Source organism: Corvus hawaiiensis, chromosome 2 (genome assembly GCF_020740725.1).
Source record: "Corvus hawaiiensis isolate bCorHaw1 chromosome 2, bCorHaw1.pri.cur, whole genome shotgun sequence".
Lineage (NCBI taxonomy): Eukaryota > Metazoa > Chordata > Aves > Passeriformes > Corvidae > Corvus > Corvus hawaiiensis.
In genome coordinates this window covers 114,811,951-114,828,875 of record NC_063214.1, presented here as the reverse complement: position 1 = coordinate 114,828,875, position 16,925 = coordinate 114,811,951, and the positions used below count along the sequence as shown (strand labels likewise).

The 16,925-nt window shown below is 38.4% G+C and overlaps 1 protein-coding gene across 6 annotated transcripts in view; it reads right to left on the bottom strand.

The window, feature by feature from the left end:
• SYTL5 (synaptotagmin like 5) overlaps positions 1-16,925 on the bottom strand; it is an 83,977-nt gene that overhangs the window by 15,489 nt on the left and 51,563 nt on the right. For 4 of the 6 annotated variants that reach the window (XM_048288924.1, XM_048288934.1, XM_048288927.1 and 1 more), the window contains 8 exons: positions 16,646-16,802; positions 15,202-15,331; positions 13,288-13,394; positions 9,367-9,456; positions 5,495-5,560; positions 4,366-4,544; positions 3,368-3,470; positions 1,059-1,220 (listed from right to left, as the gene is read on the bottom strand). In XM_048288924.1, coding sequence (XP_048144881.1) covers positions 1,059-1,220; positions 3,368-3,470; positions 4,366-4,544; positions 5,495-5,560; positions 9,367-9,456; positions 13,288-13,394; positions 15,202-15,331; positions 16,646-16,802 — 994 coding nt within the window. The remainder of the gene's footprint in view (positions 1-1,058; positions 1,221-3,367; positions 3,471-4,365; positions 4,545-5,494; positions 5,561-9,366; positions 9,457-13,287; positions 13,395-15,201; positions 15,332-16,645; positions 16,803-16,925) is intronic. The other 2 variants (XM_048288951.1, XM_048288963.1) reach the window with 2 other exon arrangements.

Below are 16,925 nucleotides of genomic sequence, written 5' to 3'. Positions count from 1 at the left end.
TCCTTTTAATGGGTTTGGAAATAATCAGATAACACCTTCCAGCTGGACTGACTGAAGTGCTTAGTGCCTCATTACTTATTTTCCTGAGCAGAAGAGCTTCATGAGTTTTTTGGTTATTTTCCCGTTAGGATTAAAAGAAATTACCTATGAATTAATTACACAGCAATCAGATCCATCTCCCACCTGTTAGAAAGACAAAAATCAAACACACTCTCCTGAAACCCCAAATATAATACAATTTCCTTAAATGTAATGAACATAGAAAAACCAAGTCATCTAGTTAATCTTGACAGTGTTTGCTGCACACCTCATATTTTTTTGCAACTAGAAAAATACACTTTCTTAAATGGCAGTCTAAACCCCTGGAATTCCTGGGGATTATGGCTGCTGCAGGAGCAAACAAGGCAGAAACCTTTAATCCTCTAGTTTACAACAGCTCTTTGAATCTCTTCCAAAAATAAACACCTTTGCCAAAGCAGGGGTGCCCTGGGCACAGAAGTCACCCTATCCTTCACTAGATACAGGGCACACCCTGTACAGACCAATTTCACAGACCAATTAATTTGCTGTTTTAGAAGCCCTATCTTGTGCCTTTCTAGTTAAGGTGAATGAGAGATTAAGAAGTCACTTTGTCACGTCTGAAAGGTGTAAACCATTTTGAACTGAAAAAAAAAAAAAAGCTGGTTTCTTTAATAACCTGTTAAGGATTGGGTAGGCAGAATGGTAGGAAAGTTCTTTGATTTATGTGCTATTTAAAAGAATTAATGTATATTTACTAGGTAATTTTTCTATTGGAGTTTATTACGGGATGAACTTATGGTTTATTTAAAAACATTTTTTTTGCTACTGTTTTTAAGTACCCAATCACATGTGAAATTTTCATGAAGAATTCAAAACCAGTAAGCTTTTACTGAATTAAGAACAAGTAAATATTATTTTTGATTGTCATATTAGACACTTATAAAGTCCTGCTTTATAAATAAGTTCCAAAGGAAAAAAATAACTAAGTCTTGCTAAATTTGCTTGACAGCCCTTTCAGCAGTCCTGGAAACCCTTACCTTGGGCTGGAGCACAAACCACTGATCGCCCTGATTTTCAAAGTTCCAAGAATCAAATGGAATTTCCACTTCCCCAAGGAAGCTGTTGCGTCCAAACCTGTCATAGTGCCAGACAGAAAGCTGAAGGGTCCTGGTTTCCAGCTGTGAGTGACTGATGACATACTACCAACAGAAAGGGAGAAAAAGAAACTCTCAGAATAAGCAGAAATAATATTTTCCACTGAGCCTTTTACAGCTCTAGCTCAGTTTCACCAAGCCCGCAGCAGCTAACAAATGAAGCATGAAAGAGAGATTTGTTTTCCTTGCAAAAAAGATTGATCTAGCCAGAAAGCTCATAATGTTAATGTGAAATCTTCCTGTGCTGTATGCATCCAGTGATAATTTATGTTATTACCAGTATTGTGGCTTTTTTTTGGTATTATTTACTGGGTATTTTTGGCTATAAAGTAAATGATGATGCTTAAAAATATGATTCTGTTAATTCCCTACAAGTTTATGTAAAAGAAGCAGATCAACATCTAGATTGATGAAAAGAAGAATCCCACTGGTTCTTTCATCCCTAAAGGAAGTCTGCTGAACACTGCTTTCCAGAAAGCATCTTCTCATTTCCAATGTTGTCTTTGTAGCCTGCGAAAATTTGTTCTTTAAACACGTACAACAGCATTTGTAAGGCATGCACTGAGTGAATCAGAAACCATTGTTGGGTTTGAAAGCTATTGAAAAACTCATCTACAGCTATTAATGTATCAAAGCTATTAAAAAAACTAGCATTGTAGTCTAGCAAATACACATAAAATTATAAACATCTGGAATTCTGGCTCTGCACACTCTACATTTAGCAAAAAGCCCATTATTTCCCTGACATTCACCCTTCTAGTGGTAGCTGAAGAGACCCAGATGTCTTATTTTTGCATCAGGAACAATATCTGTACATGGACAAATACTCTCCAAAAGCTGAAACAGTCAAGTCAGTTTGCTAATTATGTACAGATATATCTACAATGCTTAATCCTAGATGCCAACTGCTCCACTGTGAGAAACCTCATATTCTGCAACAATGGGGTAAAAGTCAAAGAGGAAAGATAAAAGACAGATTTAATTAGATTTAATTATTTTTCTTTTTAAAGAGGGTTTTCAGTTGTGGTGAACAACTCTTCCTTACCTACCCACATTTCAAGTAAGCCCCTTTTGTTACAATTTGTGGTTTTGAGAAACTTCTAGGTCCTATCCTCACCCAGTAAACATGTTTAGTCCTATTTTACTTGATAAATAAAGTCTAACACCTTATTTTTTTCCAGTTCCAGGAAAGACTTAATTTTACTCTATACCATTTAAAAATGAGGCTATAAAAAGACTCTCCCTTGGCAAGCAGTCTGGCCAGACCGAGTGTGTGTGCCTGCAAAATGGTTTTGTAGCCAGGCTAAGCCAAATGCACTGGCCAAGGAACATCTATTTGCCTCCATTATAGGAAACTTACTTAAAACCTAACTGAAATTTTAAAAAAAATCCAACCAAACAAAAAAATCAGGATTAACTAGAGAGTTTCTGGCCTCTTGGCAGCCTGCTGGATAACTCCCTTCAATTGGTAGGAAAGGGAATCACCAGGAGCCTTGAGGTCAAGATGGCAGAGAGGCCATGAAGGGGCAGCAACTCCACCATTCCCACCTGCACCACAGAGTCAGGGAAGTGAATAAGCAGCTTGTGAGGAGCTCAGAAGAGTTCAGTCTCTCTACTGGGGATGGGTAAAGGGCGAGGGGGTGGATAAAGGGCACTGTGTCCTCAAGTGCATCAAGTCCATTGCAACAGAAAATGAAATTAACCACAGCTTTTCAAGGAGACAAATACAGAAGCAGTTGTTGGCATTTTCTTATCAAAGTTATTTCTGCTTTAGAAATAAGTTAAACCTTCCAGAAGAATTCAGATCTTACTGCAAAATATTACTTTCTCCTCAAAATTAGTTTGACGGGAGGTTTTAATCTAGCTTTACTTCAGCATCAGGCATATAAAATCTTTAAGGTGCTTTTAACAACTCTAAGCTCAGGCTAGATGGGAACATCAACAGTTTTAAAAGAGCTCTATGGCAACTAATAGAATTTTTAACTGTAAAGGGCAGAACCAAATAAAACCACTTCCTTAATGCTGAAAGCCAGAAATTGCAACTCATAGGTTTACTAGATGCTTTTGCTTAAACACCTTCCCTTTTGAGGCATCTCTTCCAAGTTCTACTCCCTGTACTGGAACACACATAGAAAATACCTGTGAGCACAAGTGAAACATTCATCACAGCTTGAGAGAGAGACTGTTCTCACCTTCAGTGTCTCATTAAATTCCGGGTTGGTGCTGTTACTTTTAATTTTGGTCTTGCGCTTACTTTGGCGGGACTTATCAGGCAGAAGGTAGGCCTTGACATATCTGCAGGGCAAAGAGAAAATTATTAGCAAGGAATAGACAATGACCAATTTGAGCAAAGACCTGACATTGCTGCATCAGCAACACATACAAGGAAATTAATTTTTGCAGTGTGAAGAGTGTAAACATGTAACAGAGAATATACAGAACATGGAGAGGTATGGCCTTTACCTACAAACATAGTGGTGTTAGTCAGATAAGATCAGAGTAACAAAAGGCAGAGCTTTTAAAGTATATTAAGTATATATAAGTAAATTAATTTACTTATCCTCAGAAAGGCAACAAGCTTTCCTAACAATTTCCCTTTTGCTATATATGATTACCGACTGGTTACATATGATAAAATATACACTAAAAATACAAGAGAATGAAAAACTGCATAATTTATGTACCATAGATTAATCACGATTAGAGACACTAATTGGTACTTTCTGATGAGGGAGTATACATGTTATACTGAAAACTATGATGAGAAACTCAGAAAACATGGTACTTGCAAAGTGAGTCTGTGGATACTTGGAAGCAAAGTCATCTCCATCAATCCCTGCCTCCAAGATATCACTCCTCTCATATACTTCAGTTTTGATTATAGAAGTAAAAAAACCCATGATGCTGCCTGCCTATTCCTTCATATTTTTTTTGTCCTTTTACTATCAAACAGGTTGGTAATTTAAATAATCTTATTGTTTCCCCAGAACAGGCACATGTTGCCCGAAGAAGCACACAGAAAATGCTCTTCCCACAGGGAACCCAAACCCAACCATCACCAAAATGCTGCTTGTAGCAACTGATCCTGTGAATTCCCAGGCTCATATCCCAACCCCTGGTTGCAGTCAGGGTGGGATGTGGGGAGGGGACACCCCTAGCAGAGCTGCAGGAAATTCTTCTCTGTGCTTACGGATCGGTCCTTTGCTTCCTCTCATCTGCAATGGCCAGGTTTCTGCAGCTCTTCACCAGGATGTTGAGGGCACCTGTTTTGTAGATGTAGTTGATACTGAGGAGGATTTCACCACTGACCTTCACGTTGCCATAGTCACCAGTTTCACTATATACACTCATCATGCTGTTAATGCTTGTCTGGAGAGGAACAGAAAAAGGGCTCACAGGCTGAAACACATTACTCTTTTCCAAAATCTGCTTTTTTTTCATAAAGCTACAGCCTTGCAATATTGTCCCACTTGTTAGGACTTGCTATGGAAACAGATATATCATAGAATAGAATTGCCATGATTTGATATAAAGAGAATAAGAACTGTAGTTAATAGTAGTTTAAATGTCTAGACATGATTTTTCCATGCAAGACTCAAACCTATTTATAAACATGACTTAATCTAAATTACCTTTTAATTAATGTATGAACTGAGGAGCAGACAGGCTACATAAATTGTAAGCTCATGTAAGTTCCAAGCAGGAAAAAAAAACCAAAAAACCAATCACTTCTCTGGCTCAGCTGGTCACCTAATTTTTACTGAGTCTCATAAGACAACTGCTGACAGAGCCCTTAGGAAAACTTACAAGGATGCTTCCCCTAATGGAGATAGTATAAAACCATATTTATTTAAAGTGACACCTGTCTCTCATTAACAATTCTAAAAGAAGGAGCAAAATGCAACCCCCACCCCATTTCTGCAAATTTTGTAAAGTCCAAAAATTTTAGCAATAATACAACAATTTTTTCCACTACAACATAATATATCACCCCTCAATCCCTTTTCCTTCACACTCATAAAATGCACAGTACTGCTATGAGGATTCCCTCTTCCAAAAGTTTACAATTAGGAAAGAACTGAATATTTTTTAAAGAAAACTAGAGAAATATGTGCACTGCCAGAACAAAAAACATTTAGAAATCTAGTGCATATTTCCTTCTGAGTCCTTGAACAAGGTTGCTCAAAAACGTGTATCACCATCTGAATTCTGACACATAGGAATCTTGCAAGACACACAGGTACAGCTGTCAACAAAAAGGGAGAAAGGAGAGAGAAATCTTGAAAGTAAACTAGAGCAGAGGATTCAGGAGAACTCACAGTATCACCATCTGTTTCAGGCACATTTAAATATGTCCATTTTCTGTCAGAGCCTTCTGGGGAGTTCTTTAAGTAAGGCAGTGCAAAAGATCAAGAGAAAAGAGCATTAGATTGCTGCAATAAGAAAGAATAAGTGCAGTGAGAAATCTTTATCTATATAGAAAGGTAAAGGAAGTTTGTATTGCAAAGCCATAGTGAGAAAGAAAGTAAGAAAAAGGTATCACCAAATCAGAGAAATGCTGTGTTTTCCATACACTTCAAATACTGAAGGATGAGTGGTTCAAGGTAATTAAATAGAAATGAGATAACCTCTGTATCAAAAAAAAACAAGTTATATTTTAGAACAGCAGCTCAACAGGTTTGGATTAATATTGGAATACATTTGGATTTGTTCTCATTTACATGTCCATGTCCATCTCAATCCTCCCTGAAGCCAGTCAAAAGCTAAATATTCCTCTATTTGCAGCATCAGTGCCTTTGTAAGAAATGGCAGTTTCTCTGTCGAGTTAACAAGAATAGATGACAATTGCACTAAAATGTTGAAATATGCCACTCTCTGGGAAAAAAAATGCAGTAGTTGATTTTTGGGGACACATTTTCCCTCCTCTGCTTGCTAGAGCAGGATCTCACCATCTGTATCTTGATCCATCTCCTTCCTTGCCAGCTGCAGGGAAGAGCACAGTCCAGGGAAAGGACCACACAGAAAGAATTGGTTTGTGACAAAACCCAACTCTCCAAGTACCCTTCCCAAGGGCCCCGCAGCACAGAAGGCTCAAGGGATAAACAGTTCTATGTCAAAGTGGTAAACAACAACAGACAGGAAAAAGTGTTTTTTATATAAGCAATTATTATCCATAAACTTAATTTTATACCCCATGTAGGAAAAATAAACAGAAAAAAAAACCCCAGTATTTCTGCTGGCTTTCTTTATCCTTAATTAAGAAAAAAAAAAAAAGAAAGAAAAATGCTTGTCCTTTTAATCCTTTTTATAATTGTCTGAAATTTCTCTAACTGACTGATTAAAATTACTGGAGAATTATCAACGCACACCAACCAATGTGTTGTATTTCCTCCAGTTCCTAACATGCCTTGAGCTAAATTTCAGCCTTTACCATTTATACATTTCCACCTCTCAAATACATGAAAATACCCTTGGACATTGTTAGGGAACTTAACCAGTCCAGTGTGTGCTAAAAAATGCCTCAATTATCCCTGTAACAATTTGTATGCCCACTTCAGAAAAAAACACCAAGGTAATACCAATACAAGGAGGTAGATGAGTGGTTTTCTACTCCAAACACTTCTTCCTCTAATCCAAATACTTTTTTTCCTCAATCTTTATGTAAGCAGGCAGTGAGGGATAAATGACAGAGGGAAAAAAACCCTTGACAGAAGGTCCTAAACAAATAGATGGCCCCTGGCCCTTGAATTTATGCAAACACAATTTCTGAATTTCTTACAAAGCACAAAGAAAATCATACTAATTTAGTAGAATTTGATATACTTCACTTTTTGCCCCCACCCCCAGACTCTGTTCTGTAGCATTTACACTGGACATTGCATACACTAAATGTAAAATCCCAAAGAAACATACTCATATTCCGTTTTATAAGTAGCAAAAAACATATGAAGGATGCAGAGTCTCATTTTGATACCTCACAAAGAATTATGTTTGTTTTGCATCATATCTTATCGCTGCAGTAGAGCACTGGAACATTTTAGTCTCACTGATGTGGTGGGTCTTGACAGCACCACATAAATATGTGGAGGATGAAGGATGAAGGGAAAACTAAATTCACAATTCATGCATTAGCATTGGGAAAACAAAATAAAACAGTAACACTGAGATACAGTTTCTCTTCAATCCCTATTTCCACTTCTGTTTTTGCTCACTCATGTTGCAGGTAGATTTCGAGTATCTTTTACTCTTTGTGATGTTTCTTTCTTTTCCTCAAATATTCATTGTAAGACTAGCCATACTTATTTTAAATTCTCAGATTCAAAAAAAAAATAAAGAGAAAAACATAGTTAGAGTCTACTGTTCATTAATAATATTATTTCAATGTGACTTAATAGCTAGCAGTCGTTTGACAAGATAGCACATGATAAAAAAACATACTGTGCAAGAAGGCTCAAAGGCTTAAAACAATCAAAGTGAAGGTAAAAATATGATGGGGAAATGTTAGCAACACACTTAAGGGGAATAAAGAAATGAACCTTTAAAATTGACCTGCTCTTGCAGGGAGAAGCAGCTGGCCATTCACAACTTTGCCATTAACATTGCGTGCAGTGACATTAAAAATCATGTCGTGGTGAATAAGGAGAAACAGGAGCATTGAGATGTGAGATGTGAGCACTGGAAAAAGCTGCACTTTGCTTAAGAGAAAGGTCAGAGGGAAATCTACAGCAAAGGACAGAACTCAACACATGGACAGAATGCTGCCTTAAGCACAGAGGGAAGGATCTCTAAATGCAGTTCCTTAAATAGTGGCCTAACAGAGAAAGCACTTAAACCCCTGCAACCCTCCTATCAATATTCAGAGGAAATGAAAATTATTCTGTGCATAAAATCCCTGGGACCAGCAAGCATTGGAGGCTGTGAGTCATTGTCAGCCTTGGCTAAGTGGATGTAATTAGTCCAGTGTCAACAGGCTGCAGGTGCTCAAGTGTGATTTGGTGAGAGGAGCTGCACTCTCTGTGTCTGTTTCTGTGAACTACAAAAATCAGAGGGAAAAATCGTCTGACATGGCCAGATCTAAGACATCAAAATGCTCTGTGGTCTTAATATTCTCAGCCCTTTCTTCTCCCCTTGTACGCCAAGTTTGATTCAGCCAACTCCTTTTCTTTGGGATAAAGAGCTTCATTGGGGATTCCCATGGCCTTGCTTGCATGAGGACTAATGGAGGTACAGTCTAGAAAGGACAATTCCTTGGTTATTTTCATGGACCAAATTTTCTCTCCCTTTTTAGTATTCAGACTCATCATCCTTCATCCTCTTTGGCACTAACCCACTCTACATAGAGTTTGTTGCAGCTTTGTGCAGTCCAGAGCTATTCTTAGACACAAGTTGTAAAGAGGAGTGGCCAGAGAGGACTCTCTGAAGATATTATCAGTTGCCCACAGATCCCAAAAAGGAGGTACACAGCAGATAGTAATAACCTAGACAAGTTAAGGCTGCTTTTATCATCTATTTTGTTTCCCAGTGAATAGCAGACTGCACAATGAACAGCAGAAGGCTTCTTACACCAATTTGGTTGCTACCATCAGGTGCAGCTATCCCTTTGTTGTTGCCAACCCAAATTCCCAAGTACATCTGTCCTGCACTAAAGGAAAATACTTTCCAGATGTGGGTGGGTTAGCAATCATGCCATGAAGAATGAGAGAAGCTGAGTTGGGGGATGGACAGTGATTCCATGGAAGTGGGATGTATGCAAACACACAGACAAATGTTTGTGTCCACAGAACCTAAAAAATCAGAAAGCAGTTTGAGGAGGAAAATCTCCCCCACAGCCTTGTTCTCTTTGTTTCAGTTTAGTTAAGATCAAGTGCTCCTCTGCAAAGCTGAGCAGTCACACACTGCAAACACCTCTGGTTTGCCTTCTCCACATCTGAGCTTGGTAATAACCCAAGCATATGAGGAAACCTGCTAATGAATATGCAAAATAGTTTTCTTTCCATACCCTGCAGAGAACAGCATTTTAGCTTTGAACAGCATTAATAATGTAATAGAAAATCTTTCTGAATGTTAAAAGATGTTTCTCAAGCGTAGGATGGAAGATGAATGTGATAAGTGATATGAAGTTAAATTCCTTTCTGGAGGAAATACAGTCTTTTGTGGAAGGACAGTGCATGTTTTCTACTCAAGATCTTACTGTTGATAATCCACTTGTCATATGTTCATGTTTTCTTGGATAACGAGAGGCCACTATGTCATCAATATCTTCTGTTTCATCCAGATAGCCCTAAATGACAAACAGGTATTTTAGTTGTCATGTTCTGCTATGTATTTGGTCAGCCTCTGCCACTTAATTTTGTTTCATGAATGTTCCACTTTAGGAAGATGGTGCTGGATGCATTCAAATTCTATTCTGTAGAGGAATTCTGATTTCCATTTTCCACATCTTTACACAGACACAGAGCATAAGGGGAAGAGACAGCTGTGGTTTCAGGATCAATTGTTTAAGAACTGAAAATCTTCACATATACACTTCATGTCTTAACAAGCTAGTTTATAAGCATTAAAAAAATTAAATTTCTGATTGTATTAATAATAAAAAGGTGGAAAATCAGTAATTGCACAACTTCATATATGTGCTTGAGTCTTAATAAGCAAGACTGAAGTTTAGCATCTTTAACCTATATACAGTAAAAAATTCATTGTTTAAACACAGCAATAAAGTAAAACCTAAACTGAATCTTTAGATCTGACTGATGGTCCTAATGGGACTCTTAACTTTTACTTAAAATAACATGAAAAAACACCAGCAGACAATTATAGTCACATTAGGTATAGTGTGGAAATCTCAGTATTTTCCTAAGCCATATAGCAGGAATATTTTGAAAGACTTTGCTTTTAGTTTTAATGAGAGTCAAATGTTCAGCTTCCTTATATCTGCTTTGCAGCTACAAAAACCTCACCCTTGGAACTACCTCATTCTCTATTGCTTACTTGCTCTCACTGTTTTGAAACTAAGCAGAGAAACACTGTATTCAGATTCAGAAGTCTCAAAGACTTCTGTGCTAATCAGCAAAAACAGAGCGGGGAAAAAATGCTGCTGGAGCGTTCAATTCACAGTTTACATAAAGAAATCTGCAGCATATTTGCCTTAGTTTACATAAAACTGGCTGTTACATCTCTTCTCCTTTGCTCAGTGACTGAACTGATATGAAACCACCTAAAAGTGATTTTCTGTTACTGCTTTTCAACTGTAACTGCGTATTTAATATTGAGTAGAGGGAATTCAGAATAAGCTATCACCAAAATTCACATACTGAAGAAAACACTTAGCTTCATCTTCTAACCATGAGCTTTCTCTGCTGGTCTCTTATGGTTCTAATCTATTGAAGGCACTGTTACCACCCCACCAAACCAAAAAACAAAGAAGAACTAATAGATATTTTATACTAAATAAAAGGAAATATCCTTGGAGACCTAGGCACAACAGAGCAAACTATTTCAGGAAGACAGGCAGCTGAATCATTCAAAAGTAAAACCTCCCAAAAACCTGAAATAAAACCAAAAAAGACCTCCACTCATCATTTCTACTCCCCTTATTGAGTTCAGATGTCAGGTGATGTAGTCTGGTTTTAAACTTGGAACAAGAATACACAGTTTTCTCACTTGCCATGGAACAGGAAGAAGCAATTCTAGTAATACATGCTTTCCTTTACACGGTTGTTTGCATACCAGTGAACATGGAAATAAACAATGCTACATTTTTACTGCTAAATAATTAAATACAGGGGGGGAAAAAAGTAAGGCAACATCTTCAGATTGGGGTGTTTCAGGTCTAGACACTCAAATGCTAACAGTGCTTCACAGAGTCCTAACAACTGCTGAATACCAATTTTTGTCTGCAAGCAGGTATCTAAAACTTAAAAAAAAGGTTAGCATTTAACTTCTGCTCTTAATTTACTTTGCACCATGATGATTATATTTCTCAGGAGGTGTTACAGAACTGCAGCTACATAATTGGTTGGTGTTATTAGCTTATTAGAGTTAGAGCTAGTAGGTTATTAATCTCATGGTCTCCAGTGTGGTCTATAAAATGCCAATCATCCAATTTCTCCTTAAAAAGCAGCTGAGCAGGTAATGAACACTACTTGGTCAGGAATTCAACACACAAATCTCTACATAAGGTGCTCACACTTGAGCACAACACTGGATTTAGCTGGTTCCCCATGTTCCTTGATGAATCTGTACCACAGCATGTGGGTTTTGGGGCTTGTCCCTTTTCACTATCAAAAGCAATACTAAATTAGGGAAGCAAAATATCCATTCAACTTTCCACCTGATTTCTCTGCATGTGTAACGGGTTTCCCTGATAAAGGTGGGAGCAAAGTAGCTAAAAGCCTTTTCCCATCCTTTCAGCTGATAAATTCCAGCAATCTGCATATCCTATTGATGTGTGGCATCTCCCACTGCTGGCAGCTCCCATCACCCAGGAGTAAGAGCCTGGAGGATCTCAGCTGGAAGAAACAGAGGTAAAACTCCAGCTTTTCTCAGGCTGCAGGAGCTGTTGTTACCTTCATTAGATACCCTTCTTTTTGTCTCTTACATGCAAGCATCAAATAAAGTAAATTCCAGCAGGAATACAGCTTTTATCTCAAACCACTGCATCCATAATGAACACGGGACAAGACTCTGAAGGACTCCTGTGAGACAAACTACCCTAGATAAATATGGTAACACAAAAGCTGATGAGTGCAATCAATTCATTTCATAAGCCAGGAAAAGCGAGGATATGGGTAGAATCAGAGATCTGTGACTCCTGTTATGAATGAATTTTAAAGGAGAATTAGCACTGTCACACACTCCAGAGCAGCTCAATCAAGATTATGCCACAAGAGAGGTTTCCTGTGCTAGCAAAGAAGCTACAGAGTTGCAGAGATGCGATCTGAAATTTCATTCAGAGTCAGCAGGAAAGAAATACAAAACAAAAACTCTGATTAAGAAGACAAAAATGAAAGAACAAAAAACCTTCCTGGATTTGTCATCTCTGGCAGCTGCCTCAGAGAAATGTATAAGTTGTAACTGTCAATTAGAGCAGAGAACAGATATAAAGAAATATAAAATCTGCATTTTTTATTTTGTGCTTTTCTTCTGCAATATTTTCCACCAACAGTTTTTCTTCCACCAACATCTGACACACAGGAATGCCTTATGTTAATTAGTCAAAGATTAACCCAAAGCAATGCTGCAGGCACATTATCTGACTGCTACTAATACCAGAAAAGATGGAAATTCCAACATATTTTTTTCCACCAAGACTCAAATTTCTACACTACAAGAAGGGGAGACATCTGCCCTGGCCAATGCTCTTCTGGGAAGAGCAGATGGAAGGGAAGGACTCTGACAACAGGCAAAATTCAAAAGCTGCAAGCACACATTTGGAAACTTTAGTACAAACTCTAATTAGATAAAGAACTATTTAAATAACTTTTTATCCCCTCATGCATATTTAATAATGTTGGATGCTCTTTTATAACATTGATGCACATCTGCAAATTGCCTGTCTTGGATATGTGCGTAAGAGGAAAGGAAAGTTGTGAATCACTTCAGGAAAAGCAGTCCATAGATTATATACAACAAGGCATGGACATGTATGGAAGAATCAAGAGGAAGAAGAGGCAAGCAACATTGCCAGAACAGAAAGCTGGGTCTTGCTTTTCTAAAAATACAGATAATGGTAAAAACCAAACAAGACAAAGGTTAAAGCCTTTAAAGTATGGAATTTCTCAGCATTGAAATTAAAACTTATGAAAATATGAAGTAGCAGAATTTTGGAGCATGTGTAATTTAGTGCCTGAAATTTATTTTCAGGCTAGGTTTCTTTCATCTGTGAACTCAAGCACCCAGCAAATTCACAACAAACTGGTACCATGACTATTCATTGAAATGACTCTAAAACAAACATACTCAGAAGATGATGTTGTTTTAAAACTCATTAAATATCCCTGAAAGAATCTTCTGCCTTACCCATATTTTATATAGATACACATACAGTCCTGATTTCATTGGTCCAAACAAACAGAATTTCCACCAGATGAACATTTACATATTTACAACTCACCAATTCCTGATCTAAGGCACTAGGTACAGATTTGCTTCTTATGCTCAGGGTATCTTCATTTCCTTCAGAGAAAGATTCACTCAAATCTATCTCAGATCGGCTACGGTCTGGAAAACAAAAGCAATTTAAATGTTTTCTATATTTTCCACAGAAATATTCCGTTTCATCTTCCATACAAGTATTATCACAACCCCAATGGTTTTTTAACAAAAAAAAAAAAAATCAAAACAACACTTTAGTTATCTGTCAGAAATTATGGCAACTGAACATCATTATGATAAACGGAGAAATATGTGTTCTGATGCTGTTCAGCCTTCTGGGCAATAATTTTACCCCTATGCTCTTTATTTATCTGCTGTGATTGTCTTCTGTGGATGATACCATAGATCAAGATTTTGACTTTCCCTGGAATGCCTGTCAGCTTGGAATGTTGTAAAACTCTCTGTCCAAGTGTTCACAGTGATCATCATATCTACCACCACCACCAAACTCTCCCCAGCATCTGCATCAGAATTAAGCAGCTGGGGATACAGATGCACGTAGAAAGTACTTCTGTCCTTAACAGTGTTCCTTGTGCAGAATTTAGGAGGAAACAAGTAAGTCTCAAGAGCTCCAGAGTTTCTCTCAGTCCTACAGGTCTCTCATCCACTCTATAGCATAAGACATAGAAAATCTTTCTGCAAGGGATCTTAGTCCTCCCTGTATAAATCTTTTGTGTGACTGTTTCAATAGAGGGGGGAAAGAGTACTTTTAGATACTGCAGATAGCAATCTGAAAGGTTTTTAACTGTTCATCTTCTACCTGGTCTACAGCTGATGGGACAGGAAAGGTCACTCTTCTGAGCTTAATGCCCTTTGAGATCTGCCTGGGAGAAAATGCAGAGTCTGAGGCCCATTCCCAAGTAGCCTATAGGTTTGCTCAGCATCCATCTGCTTTGGTAGCATGAGGCCAGTTCTTATCTACCAGGAAAGCCTTTCTTTTGTAAGGTAACAGGAATAGGAGAATTTTTACTTCCTAAATAAATAGCCATCTGTAACACCTCTGCCTGGACTTGCACTGAACAATATTCTCAAGGAAACTCTGATGCTTTCAAGACTGAAATGTCTGAGGTAAAAAACATTCCCTCTTTGGGTTAGCTCTGTGGGATACACTGCTAGGTTTCTGCTTTGGGCTAAATCCAGCTACAATAAAGTGTGTCCTGCTGTGCTTCAGAGAGAAGCCTGTAAACCCAAACCCACTCCATTAACCCTGCAGGAAGCTGACTGAGTGCCTGGGAGAAGCAGAAGAGTGCAGGATGCTCCTGCCTCCTATTTCAGAGGAAAAAAGGATCTCCATCCACTACTGCAAAGTGGCTGTGACAGCACCTTCCTGTGTGAGCCCTTTTTACCTACCAGCCTCCAATGAAACGAGGTAAATTACAGATGGATTGACTGGTTCAGTGAATCACATATAAAAATGAAAAGACAAGAAATCTGTAAGGGGCTTGTTCTCTGACCACTCATTGTTTCCCAAATTTGCTTCTGGGCAAAGTGGGTGTGAAATGTAACGGCAGCAGCAGAGTATTATGATACACAGGTAGCATTTCATAGAGGGGAGCACACAGAGGATGATTGAACAACATGCAGTTGTGAATGAAATCTTGTAACAGTTCTAAGAACGTGTGATTTACCAAACACTAACATTGTACCAATGTTTCTGGGGTTAGAATTACCATTTTTTCATGTGGAACTCGTGAAGTGGTATGAATTTGGTTAGTGAAAGGAAAGCATTTTCAGAATGAAAATGAACAAATTTATGAAACTTGCATCTGGTCTTTCAATGTGTTTTAAAAACAGAAGGAGAAGAGTCACAAGACTAGGAATAATCCTCTGATAGTAAAGGCTGGCAGAAAGAAGGAAAAGATTTAATACTTGCCTGATGACAAAGACACCCTAGAAACTGCAATGGAAGGTGTTCCAGATGCTTTCCTGCAGTGCTTCTTTACTAAATCTTCAGGTACACTTTCACTTGCTGGAATAATCATGCCATTTTCCAAGCCAGTGTCCTGCCCAATAAGAAAAATGCACATGCCATAAATACAAAGCCCAATTTTATTCACTGTTAATTTACAAAATCATTATTTCTATTAGATTCCAGAACTCCAAAGCTCCTTGAACATCTAGTCTATGTTGAATATATTTAGATTCTAGTCCAATCTGCTTTGCTTAGCACTAATTGTGCATAAAAATTGCACAAAGATGCAATTCTTGCTTAGATTCTGAGTTTGCAGCTGAAGAATCACAGAAAAGTATCAGGGAAGAGAAACACTCAAACCTATTAGAAGTCCACTCAGCTCAGAAATCACAAAAAAAAAAAAGAAAGAAAGAAAGGACAAAACCTATTGGTTTTGTACTAGCATCATGATTTCAGCCAGGGCAAAACCAAAAGCACTTGAAATAATTAAATTATGCCAGTATAATCCCTTAAATAAAGCCAATATGCTTGATATCATTATGACCTTTTGCCTGCCTGAAAAAGAAAAGCTAATAACTCCATTTAAATTAAATGGATTTTTCAAACAAATCTAATGCACTTGAAAACAAGTCAGTCTCTGTGCCAACAAGAATATAAATAAAACAACTATTCATTTATTTACAGCTCCCAAAACTGCCCTTCATATACACTAACTTATTTTTTATTAGGAAAGACAACATATTAGACCAAGTATCTGGAAGTTAGAAAGAAAATTGATGCCTTCAATAGGGCTCTGATCTAAACACATATCTACCTTTTTTCCAAACATTAATGGTACATACATCCCAAGAAGCCTAACAGCATGTGAGAGGAATTATTCTGACAATGTGTTTATCACACATTTTGTGCTATGGCATAATTTGTGCAGAGCCCAGCATCCAAACCCAGAAGAAACTAAAATCAGTTTGGCCTGATTTTCTGCAAGTGCTGGACTTGCAAAGTTTCCCTTAGAAGTCAGTGGGAGAATGCTGGGTTGTGCATGCTTGAAAGCCACATACTTATTTCACAGCACTTACTCAAGGCTCTAAAGTGCCAAGAAATGCTCATTCCCATCCCTTGTGCCTCCCAGTTCAGAATCTGTAACTCATTATCTAATGCTGGACATCAACAGCAATTTTTAGACAAAAGAGAAACGCTTGCCAAACCAAAAACCACATCACTGATAAGAGCATGACAAACTCTGCTCCAGCAGAGATCTCCGCAGGCCCCAGCAGAACTGAGGAAGAAATCCGATTTTCTCTGTCAGGCTTGTCCTTGCTGTGCTGCAGATCCATCTAACAGGGCAGATGCCAGCCCAGCCACCTCTTTTGGTGCCAGCTGTCCCTGGAGCCAGCCCTGCCCTTACCCTGCTGTAATCTGCGGTCATGCTGCGTGCGCTGAGCGCCGGAGAGCGCGGCAGGGAAGGCTTGGAAGCACTGCCTCGGCTCGCAGGGCCCAGGGCTCCTCTTGGATGTCCTGCAGCAGCCCCTGCACCGCTGCTGGTCAGGGAAAGCGTGCTCCCTCTGCGGTGGAGAGAGGAGGAGGGAAGGGTTATTGCTCTGAGCAAGCCAAGGCAGCTCGTTTTGCAAACTGCAGCAAGAAATGTGCTGTGCTAACAGGTTACGAGAATAACTGTGCCCTGATGG